Raw genomic sequence first — 18,547 nt, 5'->3', positions numbered from 1 at the left:
TTTTAAAAATCAAGCTGTCTACAGGCATTTCTTTACGGAAACAAACACAGTAGCAGTGATATAAACAGATTTTTACTTTAACATCAGTAAAAATGAAAGTTATTTGACCTTTCTGGTACTTACCGTGAAGAATACTGATGCTAGTAAGAGTGCAACTGAGAATATGAGCCCTCTGCTGTTGAGATGGATCTGAAGGGACAGAGCAGAGAGTTATGTGCTATATATATTTAAACAGGCGCGGTCAGAACAGTCAAACATCACGCTCTCTGTGTAACGTGGTAAACTGCACGGCCCTAACAGGCAAGCAAACAAACAAACTGAGCCGTTGTGATCCCTCACAAACACATCTCTGTTCTACTCCTCCGGGGAAGCTGAGAGTCACTCACGATGGAGCCGTAGTCGATGCAGAGCGTCTGCAGCATCCAGGGCAGGCCCAGGCCGACCAGGATGTCAAACACATTACTGCCTATGGAGTTGGAGATGGCCATGTCTCCCATACCTGCGGCAAGGAGAGCGACATTCCATGCTTTTACCGCATTTCTGCTTTGATTCACACAACACCATGATTGATTTGAACTTCCTGTAAGTGTTACGTCCTGGAGGCCAATTTCTCACAGAATAATAACACTGTGGAGTGATTGTGTAGTTTTTGTAGTCACCTTTGGAGGGTTAAGGCTGTTCAGACTTGATTTTAGGGTAAGGGCTACAGTTGTGGTTATGGTCAGGTGTTAAGGAAGGGACTGCATTATGTCATTGGGCAGAAAGGTGGTCTTGAGTGTGTGTGTGTGTGTACCTTGCCGTGCGACTATAACACTGGCCATGCAGTCTGGGACGCTGGTTCCCGCTGCCAGGAAGGTGATGCCCATGATGACGTCAGGGATCCCGAGAGTGAATCCGATCACAGTCACCTGAAAGAGGAGGAGCCTTTCAGTTTATTCCTTCCTCATGCTGCAGTAGAAATCAGCCACAGAGACAGAGTCAAGCCCTTCACTGGCACCACTACGTTTTATGCAGCAGCAGTGGATGAACTGTTGTATTCCTCAGAGCGTTGTGTTAATTAGTTAGAGGTTTGTCATGAGTCATTTTCAATCGTTTCACAAAATAATAATTTTTTTCATCACTTGTAATTAAAGGATTCTGATTTCTATTTAAACACACTAACATGTCTTTTAACATCACCTAACAATATACTGTAATTAAATGAAGAGTGCATGGTGCCAATGTGACAAAAACAGATGCAGTGACGTTGTGCTTAATTCCTATCGCAACAAATTTGGTAGAGTTGCAGTTGAGGTTGAGATTAATCAGGTTTAATCACCTCAGTGTCACTGACTCTTCGTCTTTATCTCCAGTCCATCGAGCACAAGGTGGTTGAGTTGTGGAGCCGTTACTGTGTGAATCATCTCTTAGAGGGCTTAATAGATTAGGTCATTAACAGAGAAACGCTACTCGTTACTCACTCATTTTGACCCAAGAGCCGTTAGCTTGACATTTATGAAGTTGCTAAAAGACGAGCTAAATGTGGAGTGGCCCTGAGCAAAATGCAACGCGTGAGTCCTCCTAAGAGTTTCATTTTTCAGGTCAAAAACATTTCAAACTATGCCACACTATGCTCTCAGCCCTATCTGAGACATGGCTCGGACTATTTGTACGACACCAAAAGCCAACCGCAACATGTGCTACTGGTTATCTTTAATCTTTAGTCTTAGTTAGTGATTCAACAACTAGAATCCGGTCCTGGTCTAAAACCTGAATGTGTTGATCCTATCGCTATTCAGAGTATTACACAGTGCCTTTATAATATTCAATATCAGGATGTGATTTCAGCATTCAGATCAGTGAGTGGGTCTAACGGGACCTACCATCCAGACCATGATGTATGAGAGGCCAGCGATCCAGATGGTGGCGGTGAAGAAGGAGATCATGAACCACCTCTCCCAGCGCCGCTTGCTGCAGTTGGGCACGGTGAAGAACAGAAGCAGGGACAGCGGCCACATTGTTACCCACTTCAACTTGTTACAAGCACCGGCTGGATGGAGATGGAGAGGATAACAGATGTGATCACGTCTCTGGTGACAGCACTAACCGAAGCCTGTCGTTTCAAGATGTCACCTGCGTCGTACCTGGGACTTTGAAAGGCACCAGGGGACCTCCGTTGTCTTCTTCACCTTCCCCTTCCTCGTCGTTCTCGTTGTTCTCATTATCCTCGTTTTCGTTCTCTGTCTCATTGCCAGACTCCAGCCGCTGAAGTCTGCACCTGCCGTTCAGGCCCTGCTCGCCCATCCCATTCTCTAAGCCCCGCCTCCCCTGAACCCTGGTCACCGAGTCCGACTCGCCATTGGTGATGCGGTTGACCCGAGTCTCCGTGGTGTTGATCAGTCTTTGTCGCTGGAACATTTTCACAGGCGAAACGTGTCCATTAATATCAACTTCACATTTTGATATGACATCCTGGTATTGTAAATTAATATTATCATTCACTTAGATCACAGGTCTTCAACAGAGGATCCGTGACCCCTAGACGGTACGCAGAGGTACTGCAGGGGGGTCGCAAAATCTTTGGTTTATTGGACATTTTTCTTTCTTTCTTTTTTTATTTTTACCCACAATTTTCCCCCACAAATTTAAACTTCTTTAAATAAACATTAATATGAATCCAACATATTTTAGTAAAGGGGCAGCGCCACACTAGACCTGTCAATCTAAGCAGGACCCGCCCCTATCGCTGCTGAGCCAATCACGAGGCCGCAGACTGTTAGGTTCCCCGTAACTGTCCGAGAGCCTATTCAGTGCCCAGGTGAAATCCCAGACGCACGTTAGCTACGTTAGCAGAAGAGAAGCTTGTATTATTTGAATAGCTTAATATTCAATGCAAAATTATAATAATAATGTACATGTATATATAGCACTAGGCCAAGTTTAAAATAGAACACATATGGTAGGCAGGGGGTCCTTGGGCTGAAAAACGCTGAAACCTCTGATTTAGATCATAAAAATGCAAAATGTCTCTTAATTGATATTTGATATTCTTTCCTCTTCTCTTTGTCAGAAGTCTGAATGTGGTTGGTTGGTTCGGATTTAAATCCAAACTGTAGTCTACAGCAGACAGGTGTCTGAGACATCCAGACGTAATTTAACATTCATTCCCTTTCTTCTTCTGCTGAACCCAGACAGGTTTATTTGGTTTGTCTTTATGCTGAGAATCTAGTTTGGCAGGCATTTTTCTCAGTAACCATATTTGACAGAACTTCATTTCCCCTGAGAGGTGCATTTAGACTTTTTCCTCTCTGAAGTGACTTGAACAGTTTGGTGCCTGTGTACCTCGTTGATCAGCATGCGGGAGGCCATGGTGAGGCGGGTCCTGGGGGAGAAGTGACTGGTGATCATGATCCTCATGCCGGCCTCGGAGAAGGACAGCTGGTGGGGGTACGCAGACAGCAGCTCGTCTACCATCAGCACAGACGGCTGACAGTGGAAGTTGGCTGCAAAAAACATAATGGTGTCCATGTGACTACAGCAATGACTGTTTAGTGTCAACCTGGATCACTTTTCAAATCGTCTTTCTCAAAGGACTGAAATATTTAGCAAAGTGACATGGATGCTAATTTACTTTACCATCATCAGTGCTGTTGCTTGTCCTATTAAGGGTCATAGGAGATGCATATATTATACTGCCAATATAAAATAAATCCTTCTTCTGTACCCCAAATTTCATCACAAGATCTGCACGTTACTTAACATCAAAACGTGTCAAAGTCCTTGAACAACTTTCTGAAAGATATTCAGAAATCTGAGCTGCCAGGGTAAAAAAACAAAACAAAAACATTATCACCCAGAAATAACATTGTAATACTGTGTAAAAAAAAAAAAAAAAAAAAATACCTCAAACATCTTGCAAGCGCATTTTACATGAAACAGTGGCCAAAAAAATTGTGCAATCAGCCAATGTTAGAGGATGGAGGAAGGTTATGCAAAACACCCACAAGAAGTTATTTTTGCAAAAGGGAACAATATAAACTACTGATGTCAAGAGTTTACTTATTTCATGTCTTTACAAATAAACTTCTCTGAGATGTGGTCAGTTATATCAGCTTCATCTGCAGGCACTGGCTTTAAGAGATTGTCTGATTGCAATGGTTTTTAATGGATAAATGTTCATATTGTCATAACTCTGGAACCCCTTTTAAGACCATAGGAGGAAAGTGAGACCTACTGAACACACTCAGAGAGAACATGTAGACGTTACACAGAGAGAGGCCTCAGGAAGCCAGAGGCACTCAGGACATCCTTATAAAGAGGTGCTAAAAATCTTAAATGTATTGATCTGTTGTGCTGCACTTGACCTCAAAATATTACAAGATACAGTTACCGGTAAAAAGACGAAACATATAATACGTGATGGCAGATAAGTTAAACAAGTACAATAGTTTCATCCCAGAGTGAGGCTCTGGTCCTAACTACAGTGGTGCAAGTTCAATTCCACTATGAAAGAGAACGTTTTACTACTAGAACAGACCTAACCAGGAAGCCAGACAGCTTCCCCTGCCCATGGATGTTCTTGGTCAGAAAAGTTGGTTTAGAACTGATTATTAACTGACTGATGTTTATGTTGTGATGGCTCTGGATGGTTGTAGAACTACCCAATTGCATACAGAGTTTTTTTTTCTGGTTCAGTTGAAGCCATAATGATATCAAAGTATAATTTTGCCTGAATCATATGACAGAATTTGAGTCTGGCTAAACACGGCTAGAAAAGACCTTATCATAAAGGGACTGCCTTTTATATGATCCATCAATTCTCTCTGAACGACTGTGTCTATACTATTGGAAGCCACTGAAGAATCAATAAAGATAATATGGAACATGCTGTGGTACACAAGAAAGTACGTGTATGTGTTCCAGGTGACCAGTGAAGAGTTTCAAGTTTTAAGTTCCTCCCCACCAACACAGACTAATATAATACATATTTTGCCAAAACAAACAAGCAGAAACTGTTTGTAACGTAGAGAACATGCACAGCTGCTGTGTAAAATAAACTTTCCTTGTCTGATTAAATAAAAAGACAACATTTTAGACTCTCAAGGTAGCATCTTCAGAAAGATACCCGCATGCCCATGATAGTTGACTCGTTGTACTCTGAATAAAATCCCAAAAGTCTTTTGTTTAAGACACACAGAACATTGTTATCTTTTTAAAGTCATCCTTGACTGTTTTATCTGGTGGCAGAATAAAAATAGATTAGAAACGACGGCCCTGCTGCCTTTATGTTTATGCTAATTTTGGCGTGCGGGGATGAGCTGCTACAACCTACAGAGGCTCTTTAGCGGACATAGCCTTTGTGAAGCAGAGCACACTGTGATACCTTTCTTAAGTAGGACTGCAGTAGCATCACACGTGACATTATCCTCCAGATCAGTGCTTCCTGTCAGTCCGTTGGCCAGATTCACAGAGCTCTTCTTTCGACGGTCGAAGTAGCGATGCGCCCTGCCGTTGAACCTGCCAATGACAAACGATCGTAGACCTAATAACGAAATCCGACCGACATACCGACAAAAGGCATTTTCTGATGAGGACACTCACTTCATGATCAGGATATAAACGGCATACATGAGGACCAGGACAAGAGATTCCCACCTGCACACAAAAGCATCATATACATTTTCACAGTCGCTCTTTTAAAAAACATAAACATATTAAGGGTTCACTTGTAAACATGAGTACGCACCAGCACACCACCTCATCGTAGATGAACTGTAGAAGCAAAACAGAGAAGACAGCGGAAAATTAGGGGATGGAAATATGTCAGTTTTGTTAATACTGCACTTGAGCATCTCTACCTCTAGAGGGCATAAACAATCCAGAGCACATAGAAAAAAAAGCATGGTTCACTTAATACCTCTCTATTTACTCTGTTCACTGCATTGTGAGACACTACTAGAGCAGAAAAAAGCAAATAGTACTGACACTAAATCTGTAAACCATAACCTGCAATGTCAAACTAATAGTCCTTGACTGTGTGAGTGCATGTCTCCACACAGTGTGTTTGCACATGAGTCTACTGTGTGAACTCTTACCGCAATGAGGGCTACGATAGAAAATGTATAATACATCGAATCCCGGAGTAAACCCCAGTGAGAGAGCTTCACTGCCTGCCAGAGGAAAAGAGAACAGCATCAGTCAGTTTACACGCTCTCACAGTAACACTTGCCTCAGCGTGCAGCAATGTGAGGCAGAATCATTTATACTGATGGAAACACGAGGTCTGACGTTGAGCTCCTGAATCGCAGTCGCCGGAAAAATGCAGACAAATCCACTTGCGAGGTTTCATCCCATGTACAGAGGTTGCCGGCGTGTTTATGGACTTTATGTAACCAGGCACAATGCAGCGGTCCACAATGCAGTGGACACACTCCCACAGCTGTTCTCACTGCACATGGAGGGTCAGGAATCACATCTTGACTATGCCACTCCTAGCTGTGGAATTGTTTGCTGCTGTGAAGCAAAGACGGAGCGCCGCGTCTTTACAGTAGGAGGGACCCGCTATGAACATACAGGCAGAGCCGATAACCCGCAGTGAGGTGCCCTGACCGGACCTGAAGATGATTTTTGCTGCACCCCTTTCCACCGAGCTCCACTCCGTTTTTTTTTTTTCCCTCATTATCTCAGTACGATTACATAATGCACAATTTGGGATTGCATCACTGTTTGGAGTCCAGCGCATATATTTTTCAGAGCAGAGAGCTTATCCCTGCACTGCGCTCATTTCCATGTCCCTGGCATGTCAGCCAGCATCAGACGGAGGCTGGACTAAACCGTGTTATCGCTGGAGCTAAAGTAGAAAAGAGAAACAAACTCTCTGCAATCACGGTGACGTGATGTTGCACATGTGGCTGTGCACGGAGGAGAATGAAGTTAAAGAACACAAAAGAGACAAAAACAGAAAGAAATGTGAGATAAAACAAGCTTATGTTTATAGGTGAGGATGCTGCCAGATCCATTAATTCCAGTAAATTTGATGAATAAAATAATAGTTCGCGTTAACAATTAATTAATTTTGGAACTTACTCCTTAAACTTACGCTAAAATGTCACGTAAGCTACATAAGAATAAACATTTCTGTGTTTCGGGAGCTCACACTACAGTTTAAGAATGCCATCACCGCATGGATAAAGAACGTGTCCTGCACCATCCTCCATGGATAAACTCCACTCAGCTTCCATGTTTACATGTTTAAATGTTTACTCTCCATTTAAAGGTGACATGAAGCTGCCGGTTGTTGAAAATGCCAGCAGGTCAGCTACACCGACATCGTACCTGACCAGCGAAGAAGCCACACACTCCGATGATGCAGAGAATGTTGAAGACGGCCGAGCCCACGATGGTCCCCACACCTACGTCGCCTTTGGTGATGAATACCCCTGAGGAGGGAACGAGCCGGCACAACACACAAACACACACCGTGAGTAACACCAAGAGCACAGAGGGGTATTCTACTCACTCAGCTTCAGCGGAGCATCGGCGAAGAGATCATGTAATGATGTCAAAAGACATAATTATGAATGATTTTACGAGATACTGAACCCAAAAGTTACACAATGTCTGCATCTGTAATCAGATTGTTACTTAAAAACTACGGGAATGTAGTGTGACCCTGAAGCTTTTGATATTCCTTGTATCGTGGAATTAGACAGATTTGCACCACTGAGAGCATACATGATCAAAGAAGAAAAAAAAACCTATGGCCTTAACCCAGGAGCAGCTATTACATAAGATGACTTTAATGTGATTCAGAACATTAAAAGTGTCTTGGGATAAAAGCGTTACTTTACATCCATTAAGGGCCAAGCATGTTTCCTCCCTAACACGGCTACAGCAAAGCACCAGGAGCTTCTGCTGGCGCAGAGGAGGCTCGGAGACGAACGGACGGACGAAGTGAACACTGTACCTATAACGGACGTGAAGAGCTCAGGAGCCGAGCTGCCGGCGGCCATGAAGGTCGCACCTGCGACGTCCTCGCTGAGATTGAGACGCTGGGAGAGACGGGAACCACAGACAAGTTATGTTTTACCAGGAAATGCTGCGGTTAGAAAATGTGAAACATCTCTTAGCTGACACGTATACTTCTGTGTAAAAACATTATGAAACTCATTGTGAAAGTCAAACAAAACAGTTTTGTTTAAGCTGTTTTGCCATGTGTTACCACACACTGGATGAATTTGTGTTGGTGTTTGGTGCGGTGAATATAGTATGACCTAAGAAACATTATAAAACATATGACATATGCAAAAAATATATAAAAGTCTAGTTTTAGTCTTAAATACAACAAAGAGCTGTACAAATCTGGGGAGAGCAGAAATGTCAAAAATGTTATTAATTATTAATATTTTATCTTGTAATCTTGTTCAGCAACACAAAACCAGAAATATATTTATGCAAACGCATATAAAATGACAGGTAGGTATTATACAGTGTTCTCCTTTCTGAAATGATGTAGATACAGAACATGTCTTGCTCTGTTGTTGATGTTTTATAGACTGTAGTGGGATAATTACAGTAAGCTAAATGTCACGGAACACAAACACATTACTGATTTACGGAAGAAATAAAACACACTCAGGAAAAGCTAATGAGAGAAGTTAAAATTTCAGTTTCAGTCAAAAGTTTCACCCTGAATTTATGAAAACACTTGAACATTTGATGGCTTGAACTTAAAACTGCTTCGTACCTCACATATCTTCTCCAGGGAGGGGACAAAGTAGTCATCGCAGACAAGGGCCAGAGCACAGAACATATAAATGGTCTGCAGAGAGACAAAGAATGATAAATAGAGAGGAGAGACGAGGGAACATGTTGCCTGATATGATTTATACATACAGTAGAAAATGAGAGGGTTGAAGCTGCACATAGCTGTGATTTATCAGCTGATATTTTAAACTGGGTCAACAACAAGTGGTGTTGCTCACCATCTTTCACTTTGACTTTTCATTCTATTTCAAAAATCCCCAAATGCCTCAGTAAAGAATACAGCTCTGCTCCTACTGCTACATTAAAGTTCTACATAAATGATCATGAAAAATGCAAAGAGCAAAGAGCCGGATCCGATCACATGCAAATTCAGAGGAGTACATTAACTGGTCCGACATTAAACATTCACGAGTGACAAACCTCTGGGAGCACGCGATTTACATTTTTAAATAGGGAAGTTAGTTTTCACTTTTAAAACGTACTGACATTAATGAATCCCATGAGGGGAGTTTATTTACATGACTCATCCTTATCCGATGCTGAAATGAACAGCCTGAAAGTAAAGTTAAGTAGTACGTTGTATGTTTGTTCAATAAACTCTCATGTAATGATTCGTATAGTGATTTTATTAGTGTTCCTCTGGCTGATTTCAATGTGAACGTTGCTCAGAGGTTATATAGATTGTGCTCCTATTTTAAACTACATGTCAGTACTTACAGGCAAAGTATTTTTGACTAGTTTCACACTGGTTTAAATAGGTTTTAGGCAAATTTCAGAATCAGGATTACTTTATTGATCCCAGGGGGAAATTACTTTTCGTTACAGCAGCTCCAACCCAAAGTGTACCAGTGTTTAGAACAAAGAGCAATCAGAATAAGTAAGAGACAATAAGAATAAGAGAATGTAAAAAATATAGGAAATATATATAACAATATGTACAAGTATAAGTGAAGTGAACCTGTGTTCCAAGTTATTTCTCTACAGAGAAAAGATTATTGCACATGGTGAGAATATATAAGGAAAATGTATACAAGTGTATGAAAATAATGAAGTTATGCATGTGTTATGCACAATCTCAGGGTCAGTATAGTAAAGACCAGAGTCCCCTAGTATACAGGGAATATGTAAATGAGATGAGGTGAACATGAATTATTGCACATTAATACATGCTGCTAATATTTTTGCTAAAAATCTTGTGGTGGCTCACTTTACTTTTGGATACGCTTGCTTACTTATGCTTGGATGTATTAGCTTATTTACTAATTTAGTAAAACAGATATCTTTCATGCACAAAGTAAACAATGATGGGCCTAACAATGAGCCTTGGGGAACACACTAAGTAAATCTTCTAAAATGCCCCCAACAAGTCTTAACAAGTCAGGGATCATTATACCTGTGAATAATCCTCTGTATAGCATACACTTGAGCACCTGCTCAACTTTTCCTTGGCGTTACGTAACACATAGAATACAGAGCACTAACAAATAAAGACGAGGTGGAGATGAAAGACAGATTTGATCATGGGTGAAAATGTCAAGTAGTGAGGACAGACTGGAAATAAAGGAATGAATATTCTTATACCCTGTAACAATGAAGCCTACCACACGCTGACAGAAAGGCTCACATGGGGAGTTAATTTGCTTTTTCTTTTTGTTCTCAGTGATGAATTACATTTTACTGAGCAGCAGGAGTTCTTCAACGTCCTGTTTCACAACCAAGATGAGAGTGAATTAACTTCTCAACACTCATGTGAGAGGTATGACTGAGACCATCAGACACTAGAGCGGAGATCTGTCAATTCACAGCAAGCCAGAGGTCAAAGGTCGCAGGTAATCCTGATAAGTGTGTTTAATCTGGATTTAGAGTTGATGTGTAGAGCAAGAAAAACAGCAGTCTTCATCAGTACTTCAAGCTCTCTGTAGCTGTACCAATGTGAGCATGTGTGAACATCTGGGGATCCTGAATGTTCATTTATTTCTGTTTGTACACTTGTTTGACCAAAGTAGAGTTAGCTCTTAAATCTGTGACTATTTTTAGTCTTAGAGAGCAAATGGTTTCTGAGAAGTGATGATGCCAGCATTAATTGAGCTGTGGATTGGGATTGGGTGGGAGGTCGGCAATACGGCTGTCAAAAGAACAGTTCAATAGTGTGATATTAAATTCAGAAATAAAGCATCAATTACAACCTTGAAATCCAATCATAATGGCTTCACATCGTGCTCACCAGGAGCACAACCAATATTTCAATCAAAGTCTCTGAACCAAAACCTCACGCTTCCTCAAATGCAGCTTTATCCTGACAACATAAACCAGAGGAAGACACAGCGTCTGCTCTGTAATTTGTTTCATTGTTGTTTTTTTTCTTTCTGTGGTTTGGCTTCATGCTTCTTTTTATTTCCATCCTCAACCAGCAAATTAGCAGAGAGATAATAAATGACAAGAACTGCCTGATTATAAGTGAGGAGGAGGCGCTGCAGGTGGAGCGAGGCCTGCCAGCACATTTAACCAGGCTTCCTCTGAACTGTCAGAAATTTCGTTTATTTTTAATTTGCCGTCATCATGTTGGATGTGGTTCGATACACGGAACAGGTAAAGGACATGAAGGTACTGTGTGATTAAGATGGGGACAGCTGCAGGTTATTCAATGAAAGGTAAACATTGGATAAAAGAAGTGAAAGTTAAAATGTAGCAATTTTAAACAGAATATGTTTCATTTAAATAATTAAATGCAATTAAAATAAGTAACAAACAAACAAAAGGTAGATATCATTGTCCTAATTGTCCTTCCTTAATGCTGCACACAAAGACTTGGAGTGCATTATTTTATCACATCTCAAGGACATAGCTGCTGAGGATATCAATAATATCTTAGTTTTTTTTTTGTTGTTGTTAAATATCAAAGTCTACTGGAAAATGTTATTTTCATTCACCGTCTTCCAGCAGGAAAAGGCTAACAGAGAGTGATACTATGAGCAGTGACGTTCCCATTAATATTAGACACGACAAGATTCCTGGCTCTCTGTTTATTGCACAGCCGGGTTCCCTGGAGAGGCCGCTCCGCTGACATGAGCTTTCATTACAGTCAGGCCCTCAGCAACTATTAGCAACAAGGCTACAGGGGTCACTGCGCACTGGAAGACTCCCTCTGCTGCCACTCACACTGGACGGACAGCAGAGCCGTCCCGCTGTAGCCTTGACCTTGCGTACTGACACCGACTCGGCCACGATGGAGAGGCCAGCGTGGCTGGTCATGTGTTCGACAAATGACATGCTGCTAGAGAGGAGACTTGAAAAGCTCTACTGAAACAGATGCCAACTCTAGAAAAACACTGGTGACTGAGATGATCTTGTCATTGGAGAACTCGGTTTCTGGCTCTTCTGACTTCTGGGTAGTTTCAATTTCTTAGTTTTTTTCTGCATCGTCTATGGACTGTCCAGGCATCCTATTAATTTAAAAATAATTAAGGTTTATTGAAGGAACGTGTTAGCCGGGGCAGCGACATGTTGCATTGATGTTTTTCTGGACAATATCAGCTGCATGAACATGGACTCTAGTAGTCAATTCGACAGGAAAATTTTATCTAATGTTGAGTCAAAAGTCAAAGAAACAATGACACCTGTAGGAAGAGAGGAGCAGTGTATTTCCTCCCTAAAGAGAGGAAAATTCCCAAACTGACACCGAGTGATTAGCTGACTTAGACACCTGCATGCAGTCAGTCAGCAGGATCACTCTCACTTCAATGTGGCTTCCGATAACAGAGAACAAACAATTGTTCAGCTTGGGTCAAACCATGAAGAAGCTACTGGTTTTCCACCTAATATTTCCTCCAATAAGAAATAAAAATTGAGAAGAGGAAAAGAGTTGTCCCACTGCATCCTTTATGGTTCAAGTCAGGGCAGAAGCTGAGCAAAATAAAATACTTGTCACTACCAGATAACTTGTTATCTAATAATCATGTAAACACTTAGTCTGACCTATGGTTAGAATGACATTATTCTTTCTGATCATGTGGTGTGAAGTTTCCAGCAGGAACAGAAACACTGAGGCAGCAAAACAACCTGGTCTGGTGAAGCCAGATTCACTTCTTATCAGAGTGTGGTAACACCCCACTTGGATTTCATTATCATTATTATATTTCATGTGTGTTTCAAACCAATAAAGAACAGAAAAAATACCTTTGCACACAGCTGAATAGCCCAACAACAAATCAGAGCAGCGAAATATGTGACGAAGTTGCTCAAAGTGAAAAGACAAAGGTGAACTTACGCAGAGGACATGCAAGGCCACGGCTCCTTCTGTCCTCTCTTTGTTGGTGAACAAATCAGAAGGGAACTCGTGCAAAGCTGAAACAGACAGAAACCGAGGATTAGCAACGTTCACATACGGCGCATGTGTGTTTCAACAGAGTGTGGCACAGAGAACATATTTCTAATACCCAGCAGGGAGGTCAAGCCTGCGAGCACAGAAACCCGTTGAACTCATGTGCGCCGACAAGGAGCCTTGCCCAGAGTACCTTGCCCAAGTGTCTGTGACGGCAGTGGCCTGCCAAGGACCGTGTCCAGGCATGATTCTCCAGAGAGCGACAAAAACAGACAAGAACAGATAAACGGAAAACAGAAAGAGTGGAATGGAGAGCAAAGGTGAGAGGACGGAAGATGGGAGTTAAACTTTCTCTACAGCTGAGCTGGAGAGGAGAAGGCGGCGAGAACCAGACTGAGAGAAAGTTGGCAGATGGAGATGGTGTGAAGGAAAACAGGAAGAGGTGAAAAGGAGGGGGTGCACGGCTTTCAAAAGGTGGCCTGCGAACTTCCCTTCCCTCTCCGTGGCTTTTTGACTCCTTCCCCTCTCTCAGCGCCTCCGCGGCTGCCAAGACCAGCGACGGGCGCTCGGCTGCCAGGATTGCTGAGGAACCTGCGCTTCTCACCCCTCGAGCGTCAAGGCTCCGCTGTCAACTCCTTCAACACGAGTCAGGAGATCACTCGCGGTCCACTGCTAACATCTGTCGGACACAGTGTTGCAGCCTCGACCGGGAGAAGTTAAGCTAAGGATCGGGCACAGATTTGCGCTCGTCTAGAGTCAGAGGGTGAACATTTCAATGACCACTTGGAGAACCTGGTGAAAAAAATAAAAAAAGCTGAATTCCAAAGAGGGCTGTAATACATACGGGAAATAGCAAAGCATGAATACCATGAATACAGTTAAGTGCTGTTCAAACAAGTGTTTGAAATGATGAAGGAAGCCGCGGGCGACGTCGCTAAAAAACATGGAAACATCTCGGTCATTTTCCCCTATTCAATCAATCCAAAATCTGCTTCTTCTGTTCTATTTCCAGAAGATTTGATGCTCCACAGCAGCAGAACCGCTTTGTTTGGAGGCATGTAAACACACAGTGTATCTGATCAGATCATTATATTCAGTTTCCATGTAAACAGTTAAGTCGGAATCTGAGAATGAGAATGATGTCAGTCGGGGGAAAAAAAAAAAAAAGTATAACAACTAACACTGTCCATGTAAACGTGGCCAGTCATGATGCAACAGAAACAAATCGCAGCGATGTTACGTCGGTTGTAGCCGTCAGTTGTAACCTGCCACATCGCTGCAATGCGTTGTAAAGTCGGACAGCGTGACAGAAAACACAAGGTCTGGATGAGAAAAAGGCTTGTCCCATGCCTGCATCTTAAAATGAGAAGGACGACTTCTGCATCATTCACAGCTATTTAAGACAGAAGGTAGATTAACCGTGAGAAGATAAAAGAATATCTGAATAAATAAACCAGCATTTAGGCAGTGGAGAGTGGCTCACAAGTTCATCACTCTACCTACATGTTGTGTTATTTCAATCCCATCTCCTTCACAACATGCTGCAGAGAGAAAATAATAGCAGAAAGCATCGACTTTCCCACTGTTTTCTCCCACTCCTCTCCGCTGACCTATTTGCATCAACGGGATCCGCCTGTGTTTGAGGGGCTACAGTCCTCCCCTGCACTACGTTCCACTGCTACAACTTTTTAAGCCCAACACAATGCAGAGCAGCCTGTAAAAAGCCACAGAGGGCAGCGAGAAGCAGAGCAGACAGCCATCTTGCAGCAACAGCTGGATGTGTTTAATATTTACTGTCACAAGCCAGCGTTAGCAAGCCCAGACTCAGCCCGGGCCAAAATGCCAGGCTATTGTGTGAAGAGGAAGAACGAGCAGCACTCAGGCGCAGTGTAGAAGAACACAGCGCTCCCATCCCAAGTACACAATCTTCATATCAGCGGTGACACGTTAAAAGAGACGGAACAGACTCACAGCGTCTATCAAAATCACTCCTGAAGTCCCCGAAGAGCCGACGGATGAGAACGAAACCACTCATTCATTTTCCAAGAAGCGTGAAGCCCGTTTTCCCACGGGAGGCAATAAGTCCGCTGGATGCGAAGCGGAACCACGCGCTCCCATAAGAAAGCCACCGAACATCCGCGTAAACAATGTGTTTTACACGGAGAGGAGCCACTTCACAGCACACAGAAACCCCACGCTTTCAAAAAACTAAACACATTTTCCCCAAACAGTAACTGTTTGTTCATCATATGGATTTCTCAACGCATTCCTGTAGTACCAGAATGATTTGGTTATTGCCTTTCAGCACATACTCCTAACTCTAAGGCCCCGTTCAAATCCTGCCCTTGATGGTGCATTTGACTGATTCAATCTCAGTCCACATTTGATCACATGTCTTTGATGGTGCAAACACACAATGTGTCCTGGAGCACATTAAAAATATATCACCCAATCAGCAGAGGTGCTATTGTCTAAGTGACGTTTTGCCTCATTCATTAAAAAAAACTTAGAGACTTGGAAAGTATTCTTTCTTTGTGGCTCTAATAAATCAGTTAACAAACAGATTCAGTTACTGACTTACTCACTATGAGTTCACCGTCATTCAACAAAAAATCTTTTCTGCATGTGGTTAATTATCGATGCTAAAGTACACAATAATCACACCTGTCTTTATTCAACTTTATTACCTCTGTTAGGTTTTTCTTTCACGGCTCAGCGGTGGAACTATGATGCGTGTGGAGGTTTTCAGGCTTCAAGTTATAACATGAGCCTTCTCTGAAGTTCTCTAAAAAACGTGAGGCCGGAGTGAGAAAGACTTTTGTTCCAAAAAAGTATGTCCCAAGATCCCATGACAAACACAACAAATAGATGCTAGTGGTTCTGACACAGCGGTAGGTAGAGATCCATTGGAGACAGCAACGATATTCTACTGCATCCCAAATGATGTTTATTTACATACAGAAGAATCAGATCTGAAGAGCTGCTTGGAGACACATCTGGACTAGTACGTAAAAGCCAGGGGTCTAAACTATGAGAGGCCGTTTAGGAAATAATTCATATTTGCTCTCACACATGCTATCAAACACTATAGTCACACACACATACTATTATAGTTACACAAACGCACACTTACTATCATACTCTCTTACAAACACTACTATAGTCACACACACATGCTATCAAACTCTCTCACAAACACTACTATAGTCACACACACATATTATAGTTACACACACGCACACTTACTATCATACTCTCTCACAAACACTACTATGGTCACAATTACTAAAACAGGAAGTCAGTTTGTTTAAACAGGAAATAGTAAAAAGCCTCATTCCTCGATTGGTGCACAGCTCTGGGAGCTTACTGCTAGCTAAGTGGAAGATGTGTGGGAGAACTGAAATCAAGAAGGCAGCTTTTTTTTTTTACAAGTTCTTTTTCAAAGCAACTTTTTGTTAGGAGTAAATGGTAATGAGGAGAGTTTTAGGATTTTTTTCACTAATGCAATGAGGTGCCTTCAGCACATTGGAAGGGAAACTGACAGAGGTGGATATGACAGCATGATTTTGGATCAGTTATTCTTTGAGCTTAATGGATATTAGGGCTGGCCGTATCGACGTAGATATCGACAGTATCGATACCAAGGCAGGCATTGGTATCCGGTCGATACGAGCGCGCTGAGATCGATACTTTTGTTACAGTTTTTCGTCTACAAGTCTTGCAAATTATTCGTCAGAGTTCACGCGAGTGCAGCTTCCCTCCAAATCTGTGCGCGGCAGGAGCTTCTCCATCCTCACCTGTAGTAAAACGTGGACATGGGCAGAGTTTGATACTCAAATCCTAGCATCACAGCAGCATCTCACAGCTGGAACTGATGCCGTGATTGTAATGCGTCGGGAAACAGACTCACTTCTGTGGTGGAAAATTAATGAGCCAACATTTCCCTCTCTGTGCAGTTTTTATATTTATTATGTTGCTTTTGTTTACTTATTTGCTCAACTGACCACTGTTACTGATTTTATTTTCCATTGTTGTTGTGTTGTTTACATTGTTATATTTTTGGTACAAAGATTATTTTTCTTACTTTGCACTAATGACTGTTTTTCTAAAACAAACTTTGTAAACAACGCAAACCATTGTGAGTTACGGTAATTCAAAAACCGAGTACATAACAGATCGCTGATGATCCGCTCGGTTCTGGAGAGCTACAAAAGGTCAGAACAAGGCGCTCAGTTAATTCAGACACGCACAGTATCAGCCTGTCCTCTGTTTTGCCTTTCGGGCTGGGCTGCACACACGCTCTCTCAGCTGACGGCTAAAACAACTGTATGTAGTAAAAGGGGAATCGTTTAAATTTTGTACTGTTAAGTTATTTTATACTGTAATTAGTTTGGAAAAAAACAGTTTATCTGCCTAAACTATTGCCGACATCTTTTTCATATGAAACACCCTCACCCACATGACTATATTCTGTTAATCAAACTGCAATAAAAAAATAAATAAAATTAAAAAAAAAAAAAAATTAAGGCCGGAGTGGGCGGTGCCTGTGGTCGCCATGTTGGATGAGCTTTATTCCGCCCACACTCGGATACTCCAAATATGGATACAGGGGTCGTGTTGGAGCGGAGCTAAAGTAGCCTGAACGAACCCACCTACCCAACTCTGTGCTATGCTTGATGCCATTTGTCCCGACTAAAATATAATATATAAATACACTTATGATTTAGAGATTAATGCCTTTAATAAAAAAAATAGAGATCTATTGCAAGTTATGGGTCACATTTCACATCTGGGCTATAATAAAAATGGGTGATGTAGTGATGACTTTCGAAGTGTTCCCTGCCCAGATGAAAAGTCCTGATAGTCCAGTTCTTCATCTCATGTAGAACATCTGGATCACCTGACTTTTACACAGACAAATAGACATGTAAAAATAATGTATGTACAGAATGTGTGTGAGGGCTGTCATCTACTCTCAGCACCGTCCTGTCAGGTGGAGCCAGAGGAAACTCCCCACCTTTATAAGGACAGGTGAGGGCAATTAGTGCCTCTTTGTCTGAGGCCTGGTTGTGTGGCAGGGTTGCAGTGTCCGTGCAGATAAGGGAGATTGAAAGTGGAAAGTTGTGTCATATTGCCTTATGGGAAAACTAATGAGGCCTGTTGTGTATTTAGTTGTGGTGTGACTGTCCTGAGGTGACTCAGATTGAGCTCTGTAGTTCTGCGCTGGAGGTATGTGTTAGTGAACTTTTGGGTTTCATTAAACTGTAGACCCATCACTAATATATAATATGATCATCTCTTCAGGAAAAGACTCAGCTCGTCCCTGTTTGGACCGGAGTGGAGCCTGTCAACTATTGTGGTGCTTTTCAGCAGAGCCCCACATTGACTGAAATTTGAGGCCAGACTGCTGCTTTGCCTGAACCAGTTCACCAGGGCTGGTGACAAATGTGTTTATGGACTATATAGCTGAACTACGATGTA

At 42.1% G+C, this 18,547-nt stretch overlaps 1 protein-coding gene across 1 annotated transcript in view; it reads right to left on the bottom strand.

Moving 5' to 3' along the window:
- LOC125004721 (sodium/potassium/calcium exchanger 3-like) overlaps positions 1–18,547 on the bottom strand; it is a 44,820-nt gene that overhangs the window by 4,025 nt on the left and 22,248 nt on the right. Inside the window, exons 3-16 of the mRNA XM_047579576.1 lie at positions 13,013–13,089; positions 8,726–8,800; positions 7,946–8,030; positions 7,315–7,418; positions 6,075–6,149; positions 5,726–5,751; positions 5,581–5,634; positions 5,363–5,496; positions 3,322–3,482; positions 2,124–2,388; positions 1,863–2,029; positions 794–908; positions 387–499; positions 124–189 (exon numbers count right to left, since the gene is read on the bottom strand). Of these exons, the coding sequence (XP_047435532.1) occupies positions 124–189; positions 387–499; positions 794–908; positions 1,863–2,029; positions 2,124–2,388; positions 3,322–3,482; positions 5,363–5,496; positions 5,581–5,634; positions 5,726–5,751; positions 6,075–6,149; positions 7,315–7,418; positions 7,946–8,030; positions 8,726–8,800; positions 13,013–13,089 (1,517 nt within the window). The remainder of the gene's footprint in view (positions 1–123; positions 190–386; positions 500–793; positions 909–1,862; positions 2,030–2,123; positions 2,389–3,321; positions 3,483–5,362; positions 5,497–5,580; positions 5,635–5,725; positions 5,752–6,074; positions 6,150–7,314; positions 7,419–7,945; positions 8,031–8,725; positions 8,801–13,012; positions 13,090–18,547) is intronic.

This window comes from Mugil cephalus, chromosome 2 (genome assembly GCF_022458985.1).
Source record: "Mugil cephalus isolate CIBA_MC_2020 chromosome 2, CIBA_Mcephalus_1.1, whole genome shotgun sequence".
Taxonomy (NCBI): Eukaryota; Metazoa; Chordata; class Actinopteri; order Mugiliformes; family Mugilidae; genus Mugil; species Mugil cephalus.
Note: the sequence above shows the minus strand (reverse complement) of the source record. Positions and strands in the feature narration are given on the sequence as shown.